This window comes from Toxotes jaculatrix, chromosome 6, assembly GCF_017976425.1.
Source record: "Toxotes jaculatrix isolate fToxJac2 chromosome 6, fToxJac2.pri, whole genome shotgun sequence".
Lineage (NCBI taxonomy): Eukaryota > Metazoa > Chordata > Actinopteri > Toxotidae > Toxotes > Toxotes jaculatrix.
In genome coordinates this window covers 6,607,813-6,633,322 of record NC_054399.1, presented here as the reverse complement: position 1 = coordinate 6,633,322, position 25,510 = coordinate 6,607,813, and the positions used below count along the sequence as shown (strand labels likewise).

The following is a 25,510-nucleotide window of genomic DNA, read 5'->3' as shown; positions in this document are numbered from 1 at the left end:
TGCAAACACATACACACAAACAGTGGGAAGTTGGATGTACATGATAATAGGAACACGTGCACACACAGGGCCATGTCCAGTATACGTTACATATTTACACACAGACACACAATGTACACACATGCCGAATAGAGTGGGTCAATTTTCTTTTCATGAGCTGTGTTTCATGTTGTGGGCCCGAGCAGCAACGTTGCATTGTGTTTGTGTGTTTACTCCAACTGAAGGACAATGGAAAAGGTTTGCTCCAGTTCACTGAGATGTGACGGAACAAAGAGAAAGAGAGAGAGAGAGGGGGGGGGGGGGGGGGGATTGAGAGAGAGACAGAGTAAAAAGCAATAAGTTAAATGGAGAGTGAGTTCAAAAAAAAAGAGAGATTGGGAATCTAGATTGAGAGAGCGGGGCTACATGCTCTGTTGCTGTTCTGTGCTCAGTTTTTGATGATGAATTTATCTGGCGTAAAAGACAACAGAGTGGTCCATGTATTAAACATCAGTGGTGTTCTCCTTTTCTTACTAGAGAGACGAGCTCCCGTGTCAGAGCAGCTCAGTAATGAACCAAGCAGGAAGGCCTCTAAGCTCCACTGATCCCCTTCAGAAAAGAGAGGAGGAATGTAGGAAAGAGGAGCAGTTATAGGGGAGAGGAATGGCGGGGGTACAAAAGACAGATGGTGAGAGTAGAGAGGTGAAAGAAGTGAATTTGTTCTGAGACACTAAAAGTGTGTGTGTTTTGGGGGGGGGGGGGGGGGGGGGGCAAGTGCAAAATAAACAGAGAAAAGTGGATAAAACAGTGAGAGGGAGGGGCGGCAGGGGCAAAGCAGAAAGCTGAACACTGTATCTTCTCCCTTTGGAGAGAAGAAAACTATAGATTACTGGTCACAATGTGCTTGGCTGGGCATAAATGGAGAGATCTTGAAATAGTAGGTAGCATGTTCAGAGGTTGTGGGGATCAGGGTGAGCTAATCCAATGGTAAGGCCAGCAGTGGGTCACACATTCAGAGCTCCCACTCCTTGTCCAAATCCCCTCTGGTGCTCTTACACAAACAATACTGATACACGGGCCCTTTGCTAGCCCAGAGTTCAGTCAGCTAACTCCACCAAGCCAGCCTGGGATGTTCAGGTCACTCTGCCTGTAAGCTCTAAAAATTACCCTCACATCAGCACAAACTAGTTTGTTTTGAAGGGGAGGGCTGGCGGAGGGGTTGGGGGGGGGGGCTGAATTAGGTCTATGGAAGACAGACAACAGGAGAGAGAGCTGGAGAGCAACAGACAAACAGAGGGAGAGAAAGAGATGATGAAATCATTTCTGTAGGGACGTGCTTTGCTCCTGAGGGTCAGATTGTGCTGAGGCTGAAGCAGTTATGCAGAGTCAGTGGAAGAAGTAGATCACAACATTTCGCTAATACACTGGGTAGGTGGAGATCAATTAGCCTTATCTAACAAACTACTGATGATAATAGCAATGCAAAACTTGCTGACGCAGCAAAGAACAACAAGAGAAGGCAGAGTGATGATGTAATGAATTTAGCTAGTTGAAAGATGCGGTATTTCTGCAAACGCAGTGTCTCATACTCCCCCCCCCCCCCCCCCCCCCCCCCCCTACAAAATACACTATTATTGCAAGTTCTTTGGTTCATGGTCTGTACATATACAAATGGAAACAGCAGCAACTTACACGGGGTAGACAAAAATTGGACATTTTGAGGCGCCATCATTGCGGTTATTGCATCTACTTGCTTGTGAATGTGCCACATGCACACATACATAAATTCAGTTAAACACACAGACATCCTGACTCCATTAAAAAAAAAAAATAAATTATAAAAATAAAATAAAAACACACACATCCCTTCCGCTCCGTCCCCTGCTCGTTGCGATGGTCTCGTAGCGTGGGCGGATCAGCAAAGGTTACTGTTGAACACAGAAAGGAAAGGTCAGAAATCATGTTTAGTTTTCCTGGGGCCGGGAGGTAATTCCAGCCAGCAGATTGTGTTCAGACGAGCAAGCAGGCAGGGCAGGCCAGTGGTGGAGATGCTCATGCAGAAGGAAGCGAGGCGGGGATGGGGACAAGGTTATCCAGTCAGCCGCTGCCTCTCAGCCCCTCCGCTGTCACCCTTAATAATACCCTCTCCCTTATCACTGCAACAATCACCTTGAGAAACAAACTTGTCTTCTTTGAGAGAGGGATGGAGATGGGGAAGAGACGGGCCCCCGTATGCATCTGGTCTGCCATTCTCATTACAGCACCTCAACCTCTTTGGGGACAGACAGACTGCAGATCAATTTAGTGCTCAATTCTCTACACTTTATAATTCATTCTCTCTCTGTCTCTCTCTCCCTCTCTCTTTGTTCCCATCTTGTTCTCATGCCTATTTTCTCTGTACCCCTTTGAGCACATCAAAACATGTTATAGAGTAGTTTTCCAAATTCCTAAGATCTGTACCACACAAATGTGGCACTTTGATCTTTGAGTTATCATTTTCTAAAGACGTCATACATACATAATCTTTATATCTCAATGTGACTAAAAAGAGAATAAACCGTTATGTTACTGATACAAGATATTTTGACTTAGGCCAAATGGTGGCCTTTCATCGGTTCACCACCACTTAATTTTGGATATCAGCTAAGAAAGTTTCTTTAGATATGACATGATGGCAGAAAAGAAAAAATCACATTGTTAAATGAGATTCTTTGACTTATGCTGCACATACTATGCAGTATAATTACAATGTAAGGGTTTAGACTGTCAAAGAAAACATATTGACATGATGTTAACTGAAAATAAATTCCATGTTTTTTAACTGTCAGTCACATTTCCCTGTTCATTACACAGGCACCTGCTAGTAAGGGTCCTTTGGTGACGATTGAGGGCTTGCAAGTAATAATCTCACAACACCACTGCACACTTCATAGTACCCTTCCATAAATTAAAAACATTATTTATATCCCTGTTAGAAGTTGACTGTGACCTGCTGATGTGAAATGTGTATCCACAGTGTAAGCAGATAATGATAACGAAAAGCCCATACCTGGGCTGATAAACTAGTGTGGTGTGGATTTGTCTGTCTTTCTGTGTGTGTGTGCGTGCGTGCGTGCGTGCGTGCGTGCGTGCGCGCGCGCTCTCTGTGGACTTAGTGCTCTGTGATTGCAGTGGAGCTGGAGGAGGCCAGGCGAAGGCTCTGATTGGAGGACGGACTCTGTGCAACCTCTGCCAAATCACCGCAATCACCCGTTTGCTCCTTCTCTCAGCTTTAATGACACCACTTCATAAGGAACCAGGCTCATCAAGCAACCCCACCACCCACTCACATACACACACACACACACACGCACACACACACATATACACAGTGAGGTCAGGCTCAGCAGATCGGGCGGGGCGCAGCAGGCCTCAGAACAGGGAGAGGAGGTCCACCAGCAGATGGGAGGAGATTAAAGCAGGCTGGAGACACATGCAGACAAGCAAATGAACACACACACATGCACACATTTATATATATATATATATATAAAAAACACTTATACATCAGAGATACAAGCTCCACTCTCCACTTTGGGTTGAGTTTGACTGAATTAGACAAGTGTCATGGTGTGTAGTGTTGGGTTTCTGAAGTTTGTATTTGCAGCTTGCAACAGAGGAATAATTATTCCTACAGGCAATAGATTGTTAGTAAGATATTTTTCTTGGGGTTTGATCACTTTCAGCCCAACAATAGACTAGACTAGATTTTGCCCTCCTCTCTTCACTGTCTGGCCTCTTCCCAGCCCTGAATTCTGTGCCCTAATTTTGTGAGACCTTTGCTCCCGACACTCCATGTGGAAAGAAAATGTCCTGTTTGTTCCCAGAGAGAGGTCAGATACTATTAGGAGCTTTGGTGTGTACAGAAACTGACAAGAGAGAAACAAAAATGATTGTTGCTCATACACAAACACCGGCACATTTGAATACACACAAACATTCTCATGCTGACGCTCATAATCAGATGTGCCCTCGTGAGCACAAGCCATGCTGCAGTTTATAGTTGTTAGTTGTTGAGAGCTAATAGCTCTTTGTATCTAATGAATTGCTTTGCAGTGTTCAAAAGGTGCGACTGTTTTTACACATTCATATTGTTTGCCGTATTGTTTAATATGAAGAGAAATTGGGTTCCTTTTTCTAAATATTTTTTTTTCTTGTGGTTGCCATTATATAAAAATGACCTTGTATCTCTCATGAGTTGGGGACATGAAAAGAGCATGAGTGACAAATAGAAAATGAGAGACAGAGCAAGCACAAGAGCAAGAATGGCAGGGCAAATAAGTGATGACAAAGAAAGAGACAGGAAAGAAGAAAACAAGAGCTTTTTGCACCTCAGGATATGGACAGAAAGAAAATGCCTTTCCAGTCAGAATAAAAGAGAACTCAAGATATATGCAATGCATTCACTTTTTATTTTTGTTTACACAATACGACACACTACAACTTTACTATGAAAATGTTGGCGGAGCAGTTTAGTGTAGGGAAAATTGAATGTAACAATATGCCACCTCCCGATGTATGAAAATGCCAGGTCATATATTTTTTAATATAAAGTAAAGATTTTACACATTAGGTGCATGCGTGATGACAGTAATAGATTTTTGAGTGCATTTAAGCTCTGCAAGGTAGAAACCAGTTTCAACAGCGGAAAGTTGGAGAAACAAGAAACAAAGTTATGGAGGAAACAATCAGGTGTAAAATTAGATCTGTATTCAGATTCAGTATCTGTAACACAGCTAGCTCTCCATGTCTTTCCCTCCAATCTCACCTCTCCTTTCCTCTATCTCTCCATCTCAGCATATTAACTCCATTAGCCTCTCATATCACCCTCTGTCTCTCTCGCTGTCAGTTCACGCCATTCACTTAAATCACTGCGTCATGCTACCATTGGACTGGAAAGGACACCTGCTCCAACCAAATGATTCGAGCGCAGATATGGAGGCAGTGGATTACACAGAGATTAGCACTCCTGCAGGCCACAAAAATACAGTGCTTAGTAGAACGTTGAATCTGTTAGAAATTTGGCTATGTGTTTTCATGCGTACATTGTGACTTAAAGCTGTGGCAGCTATTAAAGCAATGACAACAGACAAGGACATAGGACGTGGGGATGGCGAGGAACAGTGCAGGGATGACGTTCCTGTGATGCACCATTAGGGAATGCCAACGTTGGTTCAGTGGGCACCGTAAAGAGGCTTTTAAATTAGGCCCAGCCACGTCTCACCTGCCTTTCCCGTCTCACCTGCTGAGACGACAAATAGTGCTGCGAACATGCACGCACTGTGACACACAGCCCCATGATTACCCACCCGCCCACTCTCCATCCACCGTCTTTCCACCCATCTGCCAGTCAAACGAGTGCAGAGGTAATGGAGAGAGAAGCAGTCATTCCGGGGCTGTAAAACTGCAGCAGCCGAAAAGATGATTGGGGTAACCTTTGCTTTGGTGCATGAAGGAAGAAGGAGTGTTTTGACATTATTCATAAGTATACGTGCAAGTGTGTGTGCGTGTGTGTGTGTGTCTGTGTGTATTCCTTACTGAGTCATTATTACAGCACTGCCACCTGAAGTACGAGTGTTGATGTGGACATGCTCTGACTGCCCTGGCCTTGCCATGGTTCATGGTAACTTGTGATGGGAGTTTGTATTTTCTCGTTTCTTTCAACTTATCCTACATTCCTTTTCTCTCAGTACATCCCTTAAGGCTTGCACTGATATTTGTGTCATGTTTATCCTGTCCTCTAATGTGTGCTTTGTTTGCCTTTTCTCTCCTTTATTCTTTTTTCTGTACTCCTTGTCAAGGATGATTGGCGAATCTGTGCAGAGGTTAATAAGCATATCCCCAGACAATTCAGTTCTTAGGGGCTTTTGACCAGGTGCAAACACAGGCCATCCTGGTTGACTCTTTCCAATCAACATGAAGAGGGTCCCTGATAAAGAATACAAAGGCAGCCGAGGTTGCTTTGGGGAATATATAGAAAGAAGGATGAGGCTTTAAATGACTGCCGTACCTTCAGCTGCGGGAACTCTGACCTGACACTTGAGCCAGTTTTATAGAACATGAACTTCAAAGAAGACTTTGATAGTGCAGGGAGTTATTTGGTGAGATCTGAGGGCCCAAACTGTCTTTTCATTCTAGATTAGCTGCTGAGTTGGACTTAGACTAATGACAGTGGTGGAGCAGTGTCTTGATAAGGAAGAGATTCCCATCTGGAACAGATGTTATTTGCTGTGGAATGACAACAGCTGATAGAGATCCACAGGCATGTGTTTTGTTTTTTTTTTTTAAATCTTTATTGTATTGCACATCTTCTTTCTCGCATCCTCAGTATCCCCCTACAGCAATAAACTTGTCACAAAACCCAAAACATGACACATCATCACTTGAAATATAAATAAGCCCATTCGTTACCTATTGATTTTCCTACCATTAGGGAAGCGAATGGCTCGGCTGTTGTTGATGTGGAAGATATTGTGGGTCAATATTGTGTTGCTCTTAAAAGCCACAGGAGATTTTCAAGGAATTTGGTAGGGACAAAGAAAAGAGGCCAGTCTATTGCTCTAATATTAAGAAAATGTCTGGACTAGTTCAGGGACATCTGCCTGGCATTAATGTTATCAGGGAATCGGGGAGCAGTGCAGGCACAATGTGCTTTAGGGAAAGGTACAGCCCTCGACAGCTGCCTGCCCGGACTGCTGGCACACATCAACCTAATATGCTGGATTGGAAGCGGGGATTGATTCCTGAATGTTGAAGTGAAACCTTGAAGCACTGCTGCAACCATCCGACTTTGACTGTTGGAGCGAGGGGTACTTTTGCGAGGCGATTTGGCATTCTAATCTGATCAGGCGTCTTAATCTGTGGCAGCTCGGTTTAACAGGACCAATCTGACAGCAGGGGCAGCAGCCAATGACAGGGGGAACATGTTAAATCTGGGCCTATCAGGAGTAAGACAGGGGAACGGCATCTTCTGGCAGCATGGTGGGTGTAATGATAGCTGGAACAGCAGTGGTATCAAGAAATGCTCCCTTTCCTAGGTCAAGGAGGGACTGGAGTCTGAGATGCTGAGGGATGACGAAATCCCCAGCTCGCTGGCTGTCAGCCCCCTCAGATAGTTGCCGTCCTCTTTCCTACTATCCCCTCCATCCTCCTGTTATTTTAGCAATCTATTCTTGGCCTCCCAGCATGTACAGTCTGAATTATTTATCTGGAGAAATGGGATCTCTGCACGACAGTGAAACAGGATTTTATTTGTGCCATTTGATTCCGTTAAAATAAACAAAGTTTGCCACGTCCCCACCTAATGCTCGGCAAAAGCGCTGTATTATCATTTGTTTAGTTTTATCCAAATCATAATCTTGGGTTTCTTTTGAGCCAATCCCTGCTGACATTGGGCGAGAGGTGGAGTACACCCTGGACAGGTCGACATTCTATCACAGGGCTGACATTCAGACACAAACAACCATTCACGCTCACATTCACACTATGAGCAATTTAGAATCAGCAGTTAATCTAACCTTTGGACATATGGGAGGAAACCGCGCAGGCCTGAAACCACTGCCGAGTAGGTCGGCAGGTTCGAACCCAGAGCCTTCTTACTGTTAGGCAACAGTGCTAGCCACAGCAGAACTTTTCCAGCTCTGGATACCAGAGATACCAGAGAGTTATTACCAGAGATTTTGCATATATTTGACATATAGTGATAGATATCACTACCAGAAATGTTCCTAATTAATACTGTGATAAGTTCCACCATATCACCCAGCCCAACCCTTACACACCTTCCTCTTTTCCATCCCTTTGGTTGCTCTTACTGTGTCCGTTGTCTCACACACACATATTGTAGTGTGTGTGTGTGTGTGTGTGTGTGTGTGTGTGTGTGTGTGTGTGTGTGAGAGAGAGAGAGAGAGAGTGATTATACTATGTGTGACTCGTCCTTTCTGTTGTTATTGGACATGATGAGGGCTAATTGCCTAGTTTAGTTCTTATCACATGAGCCCACAAACAGAACATAAAAAGCTGGAAACAGTCAGAAAGCCAGACAGAAAGCTCCCATCTCACTGTGAAATGAATGTGACCTACAACTGCAGAGAAGAAATGTACAGCAACAGCACAGAGGAAACAAAGGGTTCTGTCAAAATCCTCGGCTATCTCACCAGTATGTCTGTGAAATCCTTTCCTTTGTGCATGTCAAGCTGCCTTGCCTTCTATCTGGATGACATTAATGAAAGGTGAAAGAGGGAATAATCAAAGATCACAATATTTTACCCTTGATACTGATGCATGTTCGTACGCTGCTGGCAGGAGAGATCTCCTTGCCGCTCAGCTCAGCTCTGATCTGACATTAGAATTCACTGCTACATTTCTCTCTCCAGCTCACTTGTCTCGCTTTCTCTCTCAGTCCCTCGGTGCCCCTCACTCCCCCCCCCCCCCCCCCACCACCTACTTCTGTCCACTCAGCCTGCCTGCCTGACTGCAGCTAAAAGGTAAATGTAGCTCAAGGGAAGTTTGCTACCCCCACCACAAGGTCCTGGGGCCCACCATATGACCTGGACCTCCCAACATCTTGCTCTTGCACTTCTCTTCTTTACCTTTTCCTTCACAATATATCTCTTTATCTCCATCCACCGCAGTGACCCCATCCAGAGAGACCGAAACCTCTGAGAGCAAACACGACTCAGTTCAAAAGTTCACCTGTTTTGCAGAATAACACTGTTGACAAAGCAAAGTACCAGTTTGGCCCTTTTCTACACACAAAAACAGAACATGTTTAAATTATGCAGCTGAAGGGACCAAATACTACAGTTACAACTGCCTCTTACCTAATGGCATTTTATAGTTGTGCAGAATGAAGGAAGAAGGAAAAATCAACAAAATACAAAATGAGCATGCTGGGGAAAAAATGGTATATTTATATATATATATCGGTGCAATGTACAACATAGGAAATGAGAGGATCAACCAAAATCAGACATGCAATTTTACAGAGTATACACAGAGTAGCAAAAGTAGAATTAGGATATGAACGCAGAATTTCTTCAGTAAATTATGTACATAATGTATAATAATAAATAAATATTAGGACAAAGACTTTAATGCAAAGCGTATTTATACAATGAAATATTAACAAGGGACACTGGAATAGCCAGCTATGTACATTTACTTGCAGTCTGGTCTGGTTTCTACTAACACTGCATTCATGTTGCTTTAATTCCTATCTTTGGATGATGTACATGTTTTTGCTGGCTTGTTAGATTAGAATTATTGTGAATGGGCGGCTCAGCTGAGCAGGTTAGTTTGGTGTGTGTTTGGACAGCACGAGTTCTTCCTTTGGAATATTTCTATGTGAGAGCTTCGGTGCACAGTATATGTGTGTCTGCTTGTATGTGTCCATGTGTGTCTAGCTGTGTCAGGCTGAATGGCACCTTTCAGAGTGGTGGTGAGACCATGTGGTCTGCACTGACTGCTTTGGAGGGAGGCAGGAGGGCCCAGCTGGTTCAGGGAGAAGAGCTCTCTGACTAGCCAAGGCAGCCTCACAGCCTGCCAACCAACCTGACACACACACACACACACACGCACATAGACACACACAGACAATCACATAGTGCATGGTTAAGAAGATTGGACACAGAAAAAAATGCTGAGAATCACACACTACTCTCCATGCAATTAAAAAAGATTTATTTTACCGCCAGTGCGGTTTGGCTATGATTTCTGCAAGGTACAGTTTGTCAGTGTGTCTCAGCTGAGCTTGTGCAAGGAAACAAACATAACATGCAAAGAAGTGTGAAGAACACAATCAGGCCTCCTGTTTACATGGGGACAGTGCTGTGTGCTCCCACAGAGCTTACAGAGATTCAATCATTTCAGCTGACCTGCAGCCAGGATTTGGTGAAAATAGCCGCCTACCTCCAACAAAATTGTCCAATATCCTTGAATTCAACGCGCAGGAAAAAAATCTTTATTCGTTGGCAGCCGGGTGCTGGCCCTGCAAATTATACATGACCACAGGTCCTATTGATTCTCTCTTGTTTTTCTCTGTCTGATAACACATTGTTAGAGGAAAGTTGGTCCAGCAGACTCCCACAAATTGTTTTGTAAACACAGAGGAAAGAAGAACAGTCCAGAAGCTGTCACATGTAACAAAATGAATTTTCCCAGCCTGTAATTCTATATTTCGCTCTGATTCTATTTGTTTTGATCCCTTAGTTTAGAAAATGTCATAGAGAAACTCAGGTATTCCTTTAACATTAAATGAAAGGGTTTAATTAGATGTAAGTTTTTGTGTTGGTTGTGTGGCATGGGAAAACTATTCCCTGTTTTACTGTATTTACCCACAGCTGCTACTCTACATTTGCTGTTTGTTGATTGCTACTTCAACAGCTTTCACTGAGAACAATGGTTGCTGAAACAATACACATTTTAAATTTATTTCTCCTGGGTTGTAGCTGCTCTATTTATTCTGACCTCCATCCTGCCATACGGTCCACTGGGTCTCTAGTGAAATCTGAAGTGTATCTCTAAATGGTGTGCAAGTGCTGCAAGACTTGCACAAATTAGCTGTGTTAAAGTATATGTATGCCGTCGATGGAGGGAAGGCTCACTGGAGGCACTGTGCTGCTTATCTGAACAGCAGGAACGTGAACGGAATGATTAGGTAGTCTAACCATAGGCGTCCACCCCCTCCAGCCGGGCCATTTTCACTACTTTTCCTATACAGCAGGTTCTCTCTCTACAAATAGTCTAAAGGGTAAGCTTAACCAGGGGCTATGTGTGAGTGGATGGACGACAGAGAGAAACAAGAGCTCTAAAAGGAATTTGTCATTTTAAACAAATTGGTTTGGAGAGAATCAAGCTGAGCTTTTCTCACCATTTACTCCGAACTGTCAGAATGGACAGGGAAAAAAAAACGCTGACCTGAAGTGGGAGTGTTACTGCTTACCTGTAAAACCTGTAAACCTGTGAGAGGACCTAGCAGTGTGTGGTCCCCAGTTTCTCCATTAGTGAGCCAGCTTGGCATTCGGAGGGAGTAATTGGCTGGATGGGGTTTCAGCAGGCTTAGCCACCCTGCTGGCACAACAAGCCTGTCTGTCCCCATCCCTGAGTTGCTGCTCTGCTAGGCAGGAGTGTAGCCAGCTCAACTGCTGCCACGTCCCCTTCAAAGCCTGCAGAGAAGCTGGGGATGGCAGCAGCTGCTGTCCCAAGGGAGCCACAGGAATTCAGGGCCTCTGGTCATTAGTGAGAACCAGTGTGCTGGGACGGGCCCGGGTCTTAGGCAGCTGGGGGACCTCTATCACCCCTCATCCCTTCATTCCTCCGTCCATCCATTCCCCCATCCCTGCCAAGAAGGATTCTGTATTCTCAACCCCCTTGGCTCTCACGCAACACTAAGAAAGGCTCATTCCCATGTGGCTGGTGTGGAAGGAGAGAGGAAAGACAGTTTGGGCTGTGGGACAAGTACAGAGTTTTCACACGAAGGATCTTTTGGGTGTTTTTTCTGGAAAGTTTGGAATGAAAAAAAAGGTGGAGGTGCGTGGTTTCAGTCTAATTAATAATTAAACAAATTCAGGGGGAAGTAGACTGTGGATGAAGACGTTGTAGTTTGTGCCATTCTTTGGAGTATTTAAAAGATTTACAGATTGTCCAAAAATAGATAGTTTAAGGGGGACATTGTAGCTTAGCTGCTTAGGTGGCTATTACAAAGCCCACTCTGTCCAAATTAAAGCATTGTAATTACTACAGTACAGTTGTTTACAATAGCAATAAAGTGGATATTTTCCGTGTTTTTCCACATAACAGTGCCACCACTTGTTATATTTTAGTCCAGATGCAGAGGGGCTGCCCTTGGGAAGAAGATTTATGAAGAATTTGCCAAGATCCACTTTCAAACCCTATCCACACTGTAGAGTAGGATGTACCGTTCCACTTTGTTTTCACAGCAAGTGTGACCTTGGTGCAGCCAAAGTCAAAATCATACAAATGTTTCATATCCAGCATCTTTTAGTGTATTTGCAGCTAGAATATTTTGCTGAGTGGATTCTTTGTGAGAGAACAGAAAATGGTAGAAATATGGATTTGTTCTCGGGTGATGGGAAAATTGAAAGAGGAAATATTTAATGTATACATACTTTCTTATTCTAAATAAGATAGAAATACGTAAACATAGACCCTGATGTTTGCTTTATCCTTGCAGTTTCTCTGGTGATCCTGTTAAGGGGCACATATGTGTGTGCGTGTTTGTTTGTGTGTGTGTTTGTGCGTGCGTGGATTTCTGAGCATGTTGCGATACCATCTGACTTATGAGTCACTGACATTTGGTGTGTGCTGAGACATAAGTCTCTGCTGAGTGGAGTGGGGAGAGCGGGCCCCCGTCTGTATGATACAGTGTGTGAACATCTGGAGGGGCCCAGGCACCACATTGGTCTGGACCGCTGTCGGCACTCATCATAATATGTTGTCCCTGGTTTTTATTATAGCTCTATGTCTATCTGGGAAATACATACATAATACATTTTCCTGCATCATTGTTTATGGATTAGGCAGAAAGGAGGCTGGTTGGGGAATACTCAGCTGTTGCAAGGATATACAAGGGGTAAAAAAAAGTATCAAGGGCATTAAATTTAAAATAACTAAATCACACTTCAAAAGGCAGCTACTGAACATGCCAATGAGTAGTCTAAGCTTTAAAAGTAATTTGCAATTTTTTTTTAAAAAAGTGCATAAATAAGTGATAAGCAAATAAAACATGAGTTCTAAAGGGGGCAAATAGCTGGTGCCTGAATTACAGTTGGATTTATTACACATTTTACTAAATTAAAGCAACAATAGTTTATAAAATGATGGCAAAACTTTCTGTGTCGGAAAGATATGTAGTTAGCATAAATATACATAGTATGTATGCTGATCTTTTGAGTATCATGCACCCCATGATAACTTTTTGCTACAAGCCAAAGTGGCTGAGGTCAGCAATACCGACTAACAATGACTGGAGCAGACAAATGGATGGGCTCTGGCGAAGTGGACTGGGCTGCTGGAGCAGTTTGTGGAGCTTCCGTGGATGTTTTAATACTTAATTTCCTGCTGTGAGTCATTAGGCTGATGATTGTACACTGATATATATACGGCTAGTGCATGTAATTAAAAAGACAGGACATAAGTGTAATGCTTTTGCTGCATTTACAACACAAGCCTCGTGTGATAAACTGCTCCATGCAACTCTGCGCACATGCCCAGGAGAGAACATTTACTCCCCCCCCCCCCCCCCCACCCCCCCACCCCCCCACCTGCATTTTCCTCTGTTGGCTTTGCATGCATTGTTAAATGGGACTGATGGAAGCACTCTGGCCATTACTCACTGCATTGCCTGGCTAATTTCTGTGCTCTTACAAGTACAAAGATGTCAAGCAGGAGCAGCAGGCTTACCTTGGCTTCCCCTGAGACTATTAATCCTTTGGCTGGTGTCGTCCCTGCCTGCACCGGCTCACCTGGTTCACAGCGCTGCTAGCAAACTGCTGTTCCCAGCCTTTTTCCTGTTCTATCTATTTATTTTGGTTCCGAGTCAGCTCCCATCACCAACAAAATCTGATTGGAATGGAAGAGCTGAATAACTCTTTAGGCATATAGACTCCCCTCCTTAGACTGAGAATTGCAGAATCTGTGGAAAATTGTGTGTGTGCATGTGTGTGTGTGTTTCAGAGAATGAGGAAAGTTGTGGAGGTGGAAGGATAAAAGCTGGTTAAGTAGTAAAATAACACAGAATGAAATTCTGACAGACGTTTGTCACCATGACCTTGACACAGCAGTTCTGTTGTTTAAATGACTTGCAGATCTTAAAAAAACCGTCTTCTACAGTTTCACTGAATCTCTCTGCCCTAACTTCATTACCTCAGATTGGTTTGAAAAAATAAATGTTTGTTGTTGTTTTTTTTTTTCTCAAATAGATATCCCTTCCAACAGAATCCACTGATATTATGCTTGTGATTCTGAACAGATAACTCTATATTGGTAACAGTAATAAGAGCAGGGTCTTAGCTCTTTGAAGTTCGGCGCAGCTCACTCAGTGGAGATTGACCTTTTACTGCACACCCACATCTTATTAATACATAATTTGATAATTCAGTGCCGGGAAAGGAATCCAAGTGTTTCAGTAACTAACACAGGACTTAAGCTTGCGGGATACTTCCACTAAATCTAATCAAAGTTTTCATGCTCTTCATGTGTAGTGGTAAGTTTGCAACCAAAGAAATGCCCCTCATTCATTTATTGGTCTTCAGGTGCCTCAGTATGCACAGACCTCCAGTTTTTGCAAATGGTTAAAAACATCATGGAAGTAGTTAAACCTTTTTCATGTGAGCTTCGGGCACATTCATTCACAGCGCCTTCACATTCTTAGTGCCCCAGCATTATACCAATGCATGTGGCATTTCATTTTCAGTTTTCTGAAAATGCCACATGCCAAATGCTAAGCTTACTGTGGATACTATTTTCCATAAGTACCTGCATTTATGCATCTTTCAGGTAGAGGATTATCATATTATTGGCCTGTTTTAGCAAGGCTATACAGTACCTGTATATGCACATTAATGAACAATAGCACAAAACATGCACTCAGTAGCTGTACTTAGCAATTTATAATGGAGCCCTTTGTTTCATGTCATTTTCTCAGACTGTGTACCTGTTGTGAGCTGTTGTTTCGGCCTTACAAGAAATCAGCAAATGGCCTCATGTCCTAGTCAATCTTTGTGGCTTTCTTCTGAAATTAATGAAAAATCTTTTTTTTTTTTTTGTTAATCTATAATGCAACTCATGTTTTCAGGCAGGAACATTAGGTCATTTGCACCACTCAGATCAGCTGATCATCAGTTGATCTTCCTGAGCACCAGCTACACAACCACTAACATTATAGCATTTGGCCGTTCCAAAATGAGATGACTTTCTGAGCAGGAAAGCTGCTTTAAGCAGAGCCATTACACTAATGTATTTGCCATAATGGTAAACTATGATGAGAATGCCTCTGACTTAAGTGTCATAATGACATGCAAACAGGTGTAACAACCCGAGATGGTGCAGTTTTTAACCTTTAACAGAATGAGATGATACTGTACATTACAGCGTTAACCATAAACTTCAAGTGATACTCTAAAAAATCTATCTTTCCTCTTTCTTTCCATTTTCTCCTCTGCTCTAACTCCCCGTATCTTTTTCTTAAACAATTTCTCCTGCTATTTCAGGACATAAGAACACGTCTTCATCCAGCAGTGAGTCGAGGGAAGCGAGGGAGGTGGTGGTGTTAGGACTGGAAGGAGAAGGAGAACGAGGGAGGTGGACAGTAGATTACCTTTGCAGTTTCAAGAGAGAATGCAGCTTATAATGATCCGGGATGTTCCCGGGAAAGGTCAGCTGAAATTGCAACAAGCGTAATTAGTAGCTTATCAATAATGCATCCAAGGGTTCAGTGGGTATGCAATCTCAGTCTGTGTGCTTGTGTGTGTTTGTGTGCATCGGTGTGTCTGCGTGCTTATACTTCTATCTTGGTGAGGACCGGTTTGAATAGTAGACCTTACGGAGTGAGGACATTTTGGGACAATGAGGACATTTTAGCTGGTCGGCACTTTCTGACACACCATCCAATGATTGTTTGAGGGTTAATATTTGGTTTTAGGGTTCAGGTTAGACCTAGGGTTAGAGTTGGGGTTAGACATGTAGTTGTGATGGTTAAGGTTATGGTAAAGGGTTAGGGAGAGCATTATGTCAACGAGCGTCCTCACAAAGCAGGACAAGTATGTGTGTGTGTATGAGTGTGTGAGTGTGTGTGTGGGAGCATAGCATGGCTGGGCAGGTGTGTGTGTGTACCTACACACCTGTGTGTACCCAGGGATGACCAGCGAGAGCTCTTCTCCTGACATTCATTAACATAAAAACACCTATATGCCACTCAGGGGAGCTGCTAGAAGCATTAGCATGCAGATCCCCACTAACAGCCCATACACTGCCCTACAATAGCGTTGACACAACTAATGGCGTTACAGACTGATGGAAAACTTCAAGAGACACATTGATCACTAAGGCAATTACTATTGATCACCATGTCAAAATTAGGTGCCATAAGAGAGGGAGAGGGAGGGGTATGTGATAGGGGTATATTTTGCATAAAACATGCTGAAAATATTGGAGTATTATGCAGAATTGGTATCAGCTCTCGTGCAATCACCAGCTAATTATCTAGTAGTGGAATACATTCCCTCAAGCACTGTCTGGGTCCAGGCACACTCTGTATCTCTGGCTACTGTTGAGTGTCAAGTCCTCTCATGGAGGAACTACATTATACTTTTTCTTACCTCTGAAACTTCCAGGAGATGTATAGAAAGCAGCCCGGGCTTTTAGCTGGAGAAAAGTACTGATAAGACTATTTACTGTCTGAGTTAGATAAGGGACTTAAGTTTGTACCTACACTTTTTTTTTTTTTTTTTTTTTTTTTTTAGTTTTTTAAATTATTAGTTTAATTTTTTTTTTTTTTTTACGTTGGACATCGTCATCTAGTAAATCCCCAAGGTGCCAGATGACACAAGTCTAGGTTATTTAACAGCCATCTTTGCTGATTTCATTTCATAGGGTTGCATCAGGGACGTGATCAAAAAAGATGCTCTTCACGCTTGTTTAACTTCTTTCTTGATCAACACTATTTCCATTTTCTTCCATCATGTTGCACATACACGCGAGGGCCGATAATGTAGCCACTAACTTTCACTGAGCACATCTTGGAGTGAATTCAGTCAGAGCATACAACTGAAATATTAAGCTAGAAAAAGGAAACTTGAGTATCTTACATAATTCATTAGGGATGTTCTTAGTCAGACCCCTGGCTAACTGATAAGGAGATCAAGATTGAGGTAGATATTATCTCGTCCACAAACCCTTTCCTTACCTCTTTTTCCTCCTCCAGCAGGTGAAGTATGTGAGCTCGTCGTGGTGGGAAACGGGGGGGGGGGGTGCAGGGATTGAGTGGACCTCAGGGAATGCGTTTGTGCCCTTGTGTGTGTGTGTGTGTGAGTGTGTGAGTGTGTGTTTGCAGAATTGTTGGTGTGTGTGTGATGTAATGATCCCAGGTTCTTTGGCCCCTGTCTGTTGATAAGTTGCTGCAGAACACATGAACAGGGGAAACGGGAAGCAAGCGAGATGAATGTGATTGGATTGCCGGCCGAGTGCAGCCTCTCCCATCTGTCTCAGAGTCTGCCATCCCATCTCACAGGCGGCAGGAGGTAATTGGGTTCATTGTTCTCGCCACAGGATCCCCCGGATTGAAAGCTTCATTATCTGGATAACCATGAATGTAAATGAACCACACGTATGCAGTGGGGTAATGGGAAAAAATAGATCATTGCTTGGCACAACCACAACACAGAGAACATCCCTAAACACAAGCAGTGTTCATGCCTTTTTTTTTTTTTGTGCGATCACATGCAAAAATACCTACACATGTGGAAACGTGTGTACAGCATTTCATTATTTCCCCTCTCTCTCTCTCTCTCTCTCTCTCTAATATATGCACACACACACTTTTTTTTAAATTGCGTGTGAGAACATAATTTGGCATTGGATCTGCAGTTTCAGGTTGGTTCTCTGAAAGCCTTATTGTGTTCCTTTGTGTCCGTCTGCAAATAAAGGGAGTTGTCTCTGTCTTCAGATGGAACAAGAGAACAGTTCTGACTTTTGACGTAGCCGACCTCGATCATGGTAGATTTAAATTCTCATGGCTGCAGCTAACAGAACTGCATGTGACAATGCTGTGGTGAGCTGCTAACTACAGTTTCACTGTAAGCGTGTTTGACAAGTACCTGTACACTCACTGGAGCTTCCACCATGAATGGCAAGAGAGGGCCTGAAGAACGACAGTAAGCCTTATATGATTTGAATTATTCATAGTAAACCAATATATATCAGAAAACCACGCACATCTTTCACTCTAATTAGGCAGAGTTTGTGGCTGAATGTTAGTCTCAGCCTTTGGACAGTTGTGACACAGTTGATCACAGTGTGCTGCAAGCTCCAAGATTCACTGGCCTCGAGTCCTTGCTGGCAGCAGCCAGGGAAGGGTTAAAGCATCTGCCTTCTGAAAATGAACAGGAGCTCACAGCGGAGCCCAGCCACTCTCAGATCCTCTGGCAAATCCATCAATTAGCTGCAGATGTGATCTGCATTCAAGATTACTGCAATTTTAGCATGTCGGGAAAACAGCCTAATCTGGTCTCTGATGGGTTTTCAATTTGCTTTCCAGGAGGAACCTGGGATCTGGTAGGACCTGGGATTGTAGCCTACTGAGGAAACTGCACTAATACGCTTATATGGATGATCACCCCATCCCTCAGGATTCATGTCTCCCAGTTTTATTTCTGTGTTAAGTGTGTGCTCGATTATGATCATTGTATAGGTCTACACAGGAGTTTAAAAAAAAAAAAAAGTCCAAATTCAGCAATGCAACCTGATGTGTTGTGGGTCATTGTGCAGACTGGAGGCTGGAAGGAAACGAGAGACGTGGTGGAGGAGAGCAAAGTGCCATACTTACTGACTGTGCCATGCTGTGCCTCTGCGTCTGTTGTAGGGCCCTGTCAGATTGTGTTTACTTTCCTGAAGGACATTTCACCTCTGGAAGCCTGGGAATGAATGGAGAACTCATTTCTCCAACAGAGACTAGTCAATCACTCCGCATTTATTCTCCTCTCTTGCAGTGACCTCTCCCCAGCCGGGCGAACAATGGCACCCTCGAAAACTGCAGATTAGTTTGACTCAAAGCAGGGCCTTATATACTGGGCACATCAATACTTCTAAAAAGCTCAGTGAAATCAAAGAAAAACATTACATTAGACAGAGGGTAGGGGGGCATTTCTCTTTGTGAGTATACAATATAATAAAGTTTAAACCGTGTTCTACAGCATGCTGCAGAGCCGCAGTTATACTTATGATGTTATTGAAAGCAGCGAGCGCTTTCTGTGAGGTCAGCCTTTGTTTGTGCATCAGCACTCGACACAGAGCGGATGAGGGTTGCTTCATCTAAAAGAGGTTTGAAGCTTAGCATGGCTGCATAGTTAATGTCATGACTTGGGTCTGGCAGATGGCAGAAACAGTTAGGGATCTCATTAGATCAACCAAGCGTCTATGCCTCGTTGCAAAACCTTTCATTAAAGTTCCATTGCTGGAATACTGCTATCTCACAATATTGGTCAAAGTCAAGAGAGGGTAGAGCAAAGTGTTGAAATTTTACATCTGCGTGAAGCTGAGAGAGATTAAAACGATACTTGTGTCTAATCAGGAGAGATAGAAAACAGTGTGCATGTGTGTGGTTTACAGAAATGTGTAAATGTGTTAACTGGAGTCTTTATATCTCTGTTTTCATTTATCTGTGCGTGCTAGTGTTTGTGTGGGTGTGATGAGTGATGCATCCTTGCTGAGCATAGCAAACAGGATTGTAATGGTCACAGAGCACATTTTGTACCTTTTGCCTTGTAATTAACTGGAATTTGTTCAGCACAAATACACTGCAACCGTGGGGAACTGAAAACTAAAAAAAAAAAAAAAAAAAAAAATCTTCTTCCAGTGCAAATTATTGACAGTTGGTGAGCGGAGGCAGATTTTTTTTCATTTAGGGGGAAAGGATTCAAAATGCCTCCATGTTAACACTTATTTTATTTGTATTATCTTTAATGACACAGAGGGTAAATGGACCATAGAGGGAATTGATTAGCATCACCCTACAGCATGGCAGCCCCAAGTCAATGTGGATGTTTTATGGGTTTTTAAAGGACATTTAAAATGAATTTCCATATATGGTTTAAGGCATAGGACTAATCACAGCAAGCAGTCTTCTTATGAATGATGCTGTGCACTGTGAGGCATCAGAATTGCAGGCTGGCAGCAGTCATTACGGAGAAGAAGGGCATCACTGTGGAAGGGATGATCTTAGCAGAGCAATAGGCACAGCAGACTGAAACAGCTCTCTTTAAAGGCACACTTACACTACCAAGTGAACGTACCATTATCTTTAATGTTGATTGATGCTATTTGAAAGAGATAGGGAAGGGAGAGTTTCTGACATTCAAGTCTTGGCCTATTTTTTTTTTGTATTCTTTCCAGTGAGTGTAGCCAGCCTGGTCAATTTCTGAGCTGAATCCCACAATACACATACACTGACAATTCAGTTACTACCTCGTCTTTGTCAGCTGATACATACATGCATATAGTGAGATTTAAATTAAAATATCCCATAGTTGGTGAATACTTGCTGACTGTTTGTTAAAACCATCTAATTTATATAAAGTTCTGATCAAGTTTAATCACTGTTCTCGTATCATGCAATGTCCTGACACAAAGCTATGTATAACCATAAAAAAATGCTAAACAGTAACAAGTAAATATTCAAATGAGAAACATTTGCATACGCACACTTAAAGTTATTTGGTTAGTGATGACATTATAACAGCGTCAAGCGATAAAAATCTTTATTGTGGACCATCCTTTACCGTGCTTACAGCATGTTACTGTTTTATGTCCTCACAAGATGAACACTGGATAAAAGAAACTCTGAATTCACATCACAGGGTAGCACCACCAAACGCACAATTGGAAGTTAAATCTCTCAAAGGCGAGAGCGGCAGAATATACTCTTTTTGCCTTTGCCCTAGCAGACTTAGATTGAGTTTAGTTGTTGTGAGCATTACTGATCAACACCTTAGGAAAGCAATTGGCAGAACTATTATGCACAGTGATTTTTTTTTTTTTTTCTCCCCCATTTACCTCTGGTGGAAAGCACATGGCCCATGCCCACAGCTCTCTGGTAGATGGTGCTTTGCTGGGATCTGTGGAACAGAAAAACCAAGCTATTTACAGGGAATACAGCAGCCTCAGAAGTATCTTCTTGCCTCAGGGTACAAAATACTTGAAAATAAGCTTCTGGTCTCTTTGATGTGTGTGTGCGCACCAAATCTAAAGGTATTTTAAGTAGTGCTGCCTTTGAGCCAAGGACGAGTCTAAATTGTCTCTTGGAGCTGAAGATGGGTGAGGTGGGGAAGAGGGTTAAGTAAAAATCAAGAAATATAATATTTTTTCTGATGGTTGCATTACCATAATGTACACTTCACACGCCGGCTGACAGGACTAATCCCAATGGTGTTTTTTTAAGATGGCTATCAAGGATATCTGGAGCACCAGAGGTTTATTGTTCATCCACTGATGAGTGAAGACAATAGTCTTGGGAGCCTCTTCTGATGAGAAGATGAGTTTTTATTTAGGGGAGACATAACATTCCTGTGCAGCACTCTGTCCTGCTTAACAGCTCTAATATGATGGAAGAAAACTGTTCTGGAGCAAATTAAGTGAGTGGTTTATAACATCTGCCTCCTCACAGCTATTTCATTTTGTATTGCCGCTGCAATAAAGGCTCTGTTCTGCATGGCAATCTGCTGTTGTTGTTGTTGTTGCTTCTCAACAGTTATTTGTTACAGCAGATAAGTCATCTAGGAGCCCAAACACAGATTGTGCGTCTAAGAGCTTGGAAATGACCAACCAACAGCAGCATAACATACTTAACTATCGAGTTGAGAAAGGATAAAAAAAAAAAAAAAAAAATCCATACAAGTGATAAAATTGTCATGCATAGTGGAATAACACCTTGAATAGAAATGTACATCAAAGGTCACGTATTTAAAATATGATAAAAGGAGAAACTGAGTAAGAGGGGATTGTGGGATTGAAGACTTATTCACATGGGGACAGATCAGACTTCAGGCAGCATTAGATGGCCACTCTGCATGGTTCCGGCCTACGCTATAGCTGCAAAAGGAGGAAAAATGTGATGGTATACCATAAAAAAATAAAAAAAAAGCTTTCCACAATTTCATCCAGCCTGTAGACATGGTAGGACAGCAGACTGCAGAGAATCCCAGGAGGTCTGAATGGCACACAACATCTAAAAAGACCTCAATTTTGAAATAGGATGGTTACTAAACTGCTGTAGCCATGGCCTTTCAGGTTTCCTTGTGCCTCAAAAAAGGGAGATGAAAAGTAACATTTCACAATCTCTGGACCTTGAAAGCTTTTTTTTTTTGCTCCAAGAGGAAAAGGAAAAGAAAAATTTCAGACTTTTCACGCTTCAATAGTTATTTAGCCTTTTTTTTCCCTGTTCTGTGGTCAGTGAGTCACCTTCCTTCATTTTCTTGCAGACACACTTTCAAAGCAAAGGTTCCTTTCTCTGCTGTGAAGACAAGTGTCGGTTGAAAGGCACATTCGAAGACAAGTTTAGACGAACCATATTCCATATTTTGACAAGAGTGTAAGAGCCCTGTGGCACAAAAACAAAAGTGGACTGGACCTTGGTAAATTTTACAGTCAGGTCAGAGTTCATATATAAAGCCACTGGGCCCATTTTCTCTCATCTCAAAATGGGATCCTTCAGCTGATATTCTTTTCTTGCATCAGGGATTTTTGGACAGTCCAAACTGCTGATCATTCACAGAGTTGGCTGTGGCTTTCAGAGCGGCCCTCGTCAACCAAAATTCATGTCACGTGGAATTTACTCCTCAGATTTCTCTGAAACCTCTCACCTCAGTCTGCTTCTCTACATGCACACTGTGTTCCACATCGTGAAATTCATGGCAAACTGTGGCTAAATACACTGCTTCTATTTATTGCTGGACAGTCAGCCGATAAAATGTGCTGATTATCGAAATAGTTGCAGATTAATTTTCTGTCCATCGACCAATCAGTTGTTTCAGCTCTAATGTGTAGTACCTTAATGTTCGACCGCTTGAAGTGCGAGTTTTACTCTTGTATCTGTTTTCAAATCGAAGTTGTAATACCGTATGTAAAAAGAAAAGCCAATCACATAACTAAGTAGCCTGATGCATTCCTCTCGACATATTACAGCTCATTCATTCACAGTGAACATCTCATGAGAGCAACATGTTAAAGCTCCCTTAAGGTGCATAGAGTAAACAGTCTCAATGATTGCAGATATTTAAGTCTGTCACATTAATTTACATGAGACGGCACTGGATAGATCGATGCTTTGTGAGAGGGTTGTGTTGGGTCTCTACCTTATATTTCTTGCCAAACTGTTCTTCAGAAGTTGGGATGTAGTGCTGCTGAAGGTCTCCTCTCTCACTGAAGAGGCCAGATGTGATGCTCTAACAGTCTCAGAGGGCAGTGCCTCCATCACCGGCTGCCATGGTGACAGTACTTATTCTCTCCCTCTCGTTTCCCTATTACCCCTTCGTCTTTGATGTCTATAGAGGGAAGTTGTGGCTATAATTCTGAGCCGGATTTCTTGTCTAAGCCTCCTGTGTTCAATGGAGGCAACTGCATTAATCCCAGGTAACACCTCTGATCAAAGATTTAATTTAGACCTGGAAAGGGTGTTCACACCACAAGCCTATAGGCCAGATTGTTGTGTTGACAACGCCAGTGATGGATGGGTTTTGCCTTTGGTGGAAGGAAAGGCAGAGATCTCTCACTTTGCTCCTTCTCCCATGTACTACAAACACGAGATGTCACAGGAAATGGAGGGAAATCGCAGTCGGTTCTTTTTATTGACATTTGTTCAAATTGCCTCTGTTGAAGCAGCTTCCACTGAGACACTTGAGGTTAATTTGTATTTTGCCACATGCAGACAAAATATGTGTATTTGTGTTCAGACTTTTTCTTCTTTCTTTCTTCTATTATTTATTTCATTATTTATTTATTTTTACAGTTAAAGAAAACACTCATCTGTACCAGACTGGACACAATACAAAGGGCAGAAGTGGAGATTAAAAGCTCTGATATAATAATGCCATTTCTATAAGGAGAAATTGGAAGAGAGTGCAAGTCTGGGTTAGTGCCTACTTCTGTAAAGAGCCAAAGTGCCAGTATTTGACTCGTGAGTGATTTATTTTTTTCACTGAGTGATCTTCCAAAACAAAGATGGCCTTTTAGTTTTGCTTGAAAAACAGGAGGTTATTGCCATCCCTCAGTTCAGAATGGTTTACTCCCAGCTGCATAGATTTCTCTTGTTAGTGCAGGTCAGCGAGAGGAAATTGAATTGGAAATTGTAGAAACACTTACAACACAACATTTTTCTGGCATTTGTATGTTTTCTCACCCAGAAGTCAGCACAAAAAAACTAATGGGAAGAGAAGTCACTGCCAGGATGGTTAAATGAGTGCTCTGACTTTGGCCTCTCTAATAACGCTGTCCTCTAATGCAAAAGGTTGCATTTACCCCTGTGGTTTTAGACCACATTGGTTAGCATTTATGAAAGTCCTTTCTCGTTTTCTTTGCCATGTACCCTCCCTCTGTGCACACGGAGTTGGCTCTGCCTTTACAAGGAGAACATTGGGTAAAATTTTGTTGGTTTGCTTGCAGTGATATTTTACCTTTGGGGAAGGGGTGAGGTATTAGAGTAATAGCAAAGTGAGTGATGGTAGTTTGGGGCTGTCTGGGTTGACATGACACACTGTATTCAATGTTCTGTTAATCTTACACAAGCTTTGACTTATAACTGGGCGCTATAAGCTTCACCACTATTTTTAATGTATCGATGCGCTGAAAAAATGCATGTTTGTGGCAGCAGCAACCTTTCTACTTACCTACCTTTCTTCAGTGAAACCACCCTACTGTATGTAGCTCACTCTGAGATCCATTTCCCTTTAATGGCTTCAAGGAAAATGTCTGCATTGAAGTGACTTGGAAAACTCACTTAACACAATTTCTCTCTCTCTGGAAGTGAAAGGAGAAAGATATATTGAAATATAAAGGTAAAAACCTCCATTAGAGGCGAGAGTCTCAGTAGCAAATTTTACTTCTTGTGGAGAGTCATTGATTGCTTCATTACAAAAATATTAAGGCCTGAAGACACAATCTGAGATGTTCAGGATGAGATGTCTGAGGCGCATAGCACTGTTTCTACAAACTATCAGACTTTATGTCAAACGTGGTATTGCTATTTTTGTTTTATTCGTTAATAACGTTACCGCAGATACTTCTAGTGCTAACTGGCAGGCAAAACTACCACACATTTCTTTGTAAACACGCTGTTTTCACAGAGTAAATTTTTATATGTTACAGTAGAAGAAGCACAGATGTATATAATACAATAAAGGATGACTGAATTCAACTGAGCTGCTTCAGTTTCAGGGATCTGGTGTTGTGTATGCTGGCTCACTTGAATTCACCTGTGCTTTTCCTGCTACGACAAGTCAAAATGTCTGCTGTGAAAAGGGTCTCCTAATTGGAGACAGTCAAACATAGATAGCTGCATTTGCATGCTGGGAACTTTAACTTTAACTTTACTATCCACTTTGTTAACATCATGAAAAATTGGAAAAAAGGTAGGTGGAAAATAGGTTTAAGCAGCAGGAGAACAACAGAACAGGAAGAGCACTAAGAGCCACTGTTGAATGCAATATCAGTGGTGACAAAACATACAGTTTGTATATTGGAAAGCATGAGTTTCAAAAGCATGTGG

At 42.4% G+C, this 25,510-nt stretch overlaps 1 protein-coding gene across 36 annotated transcripts in view; it reads left to right on the top strand.

Annotated features, from left to right (window-relative positions):
• celf5a (cugbp, Elav-like family member 5a) overlaps positions 1-25,510 on the top strand; it is a 171,067-nt gene that overhangs the window by 100,171 nt on the left and 45,386 nt on the right. For 8 of the 36 annotated variants that reach the window (XM_041039830.1, XM_041039851.1, XM_041039837.1 and 5 more), the window contains exon 4: positions 13,523-13,549. The exons of 22 other annotated variants lie outside the window; for them this stretch is intronic. In XM_041039830.1, the coding sequence (XP_040895764.1) occupies positions 13,523-13,549 (27 nt within the window). Of the gene's footprint in view, positions 1-13,522; positions 13,550-18,947; positions 18,962-25,510 lie in introns of all 36 variants that reach the window. 6 more of the 36 variants (XM_041039859.1, XM_041039845.1, XM_041039852.1 and 3 more) reach the window with 1 other exon arrangement.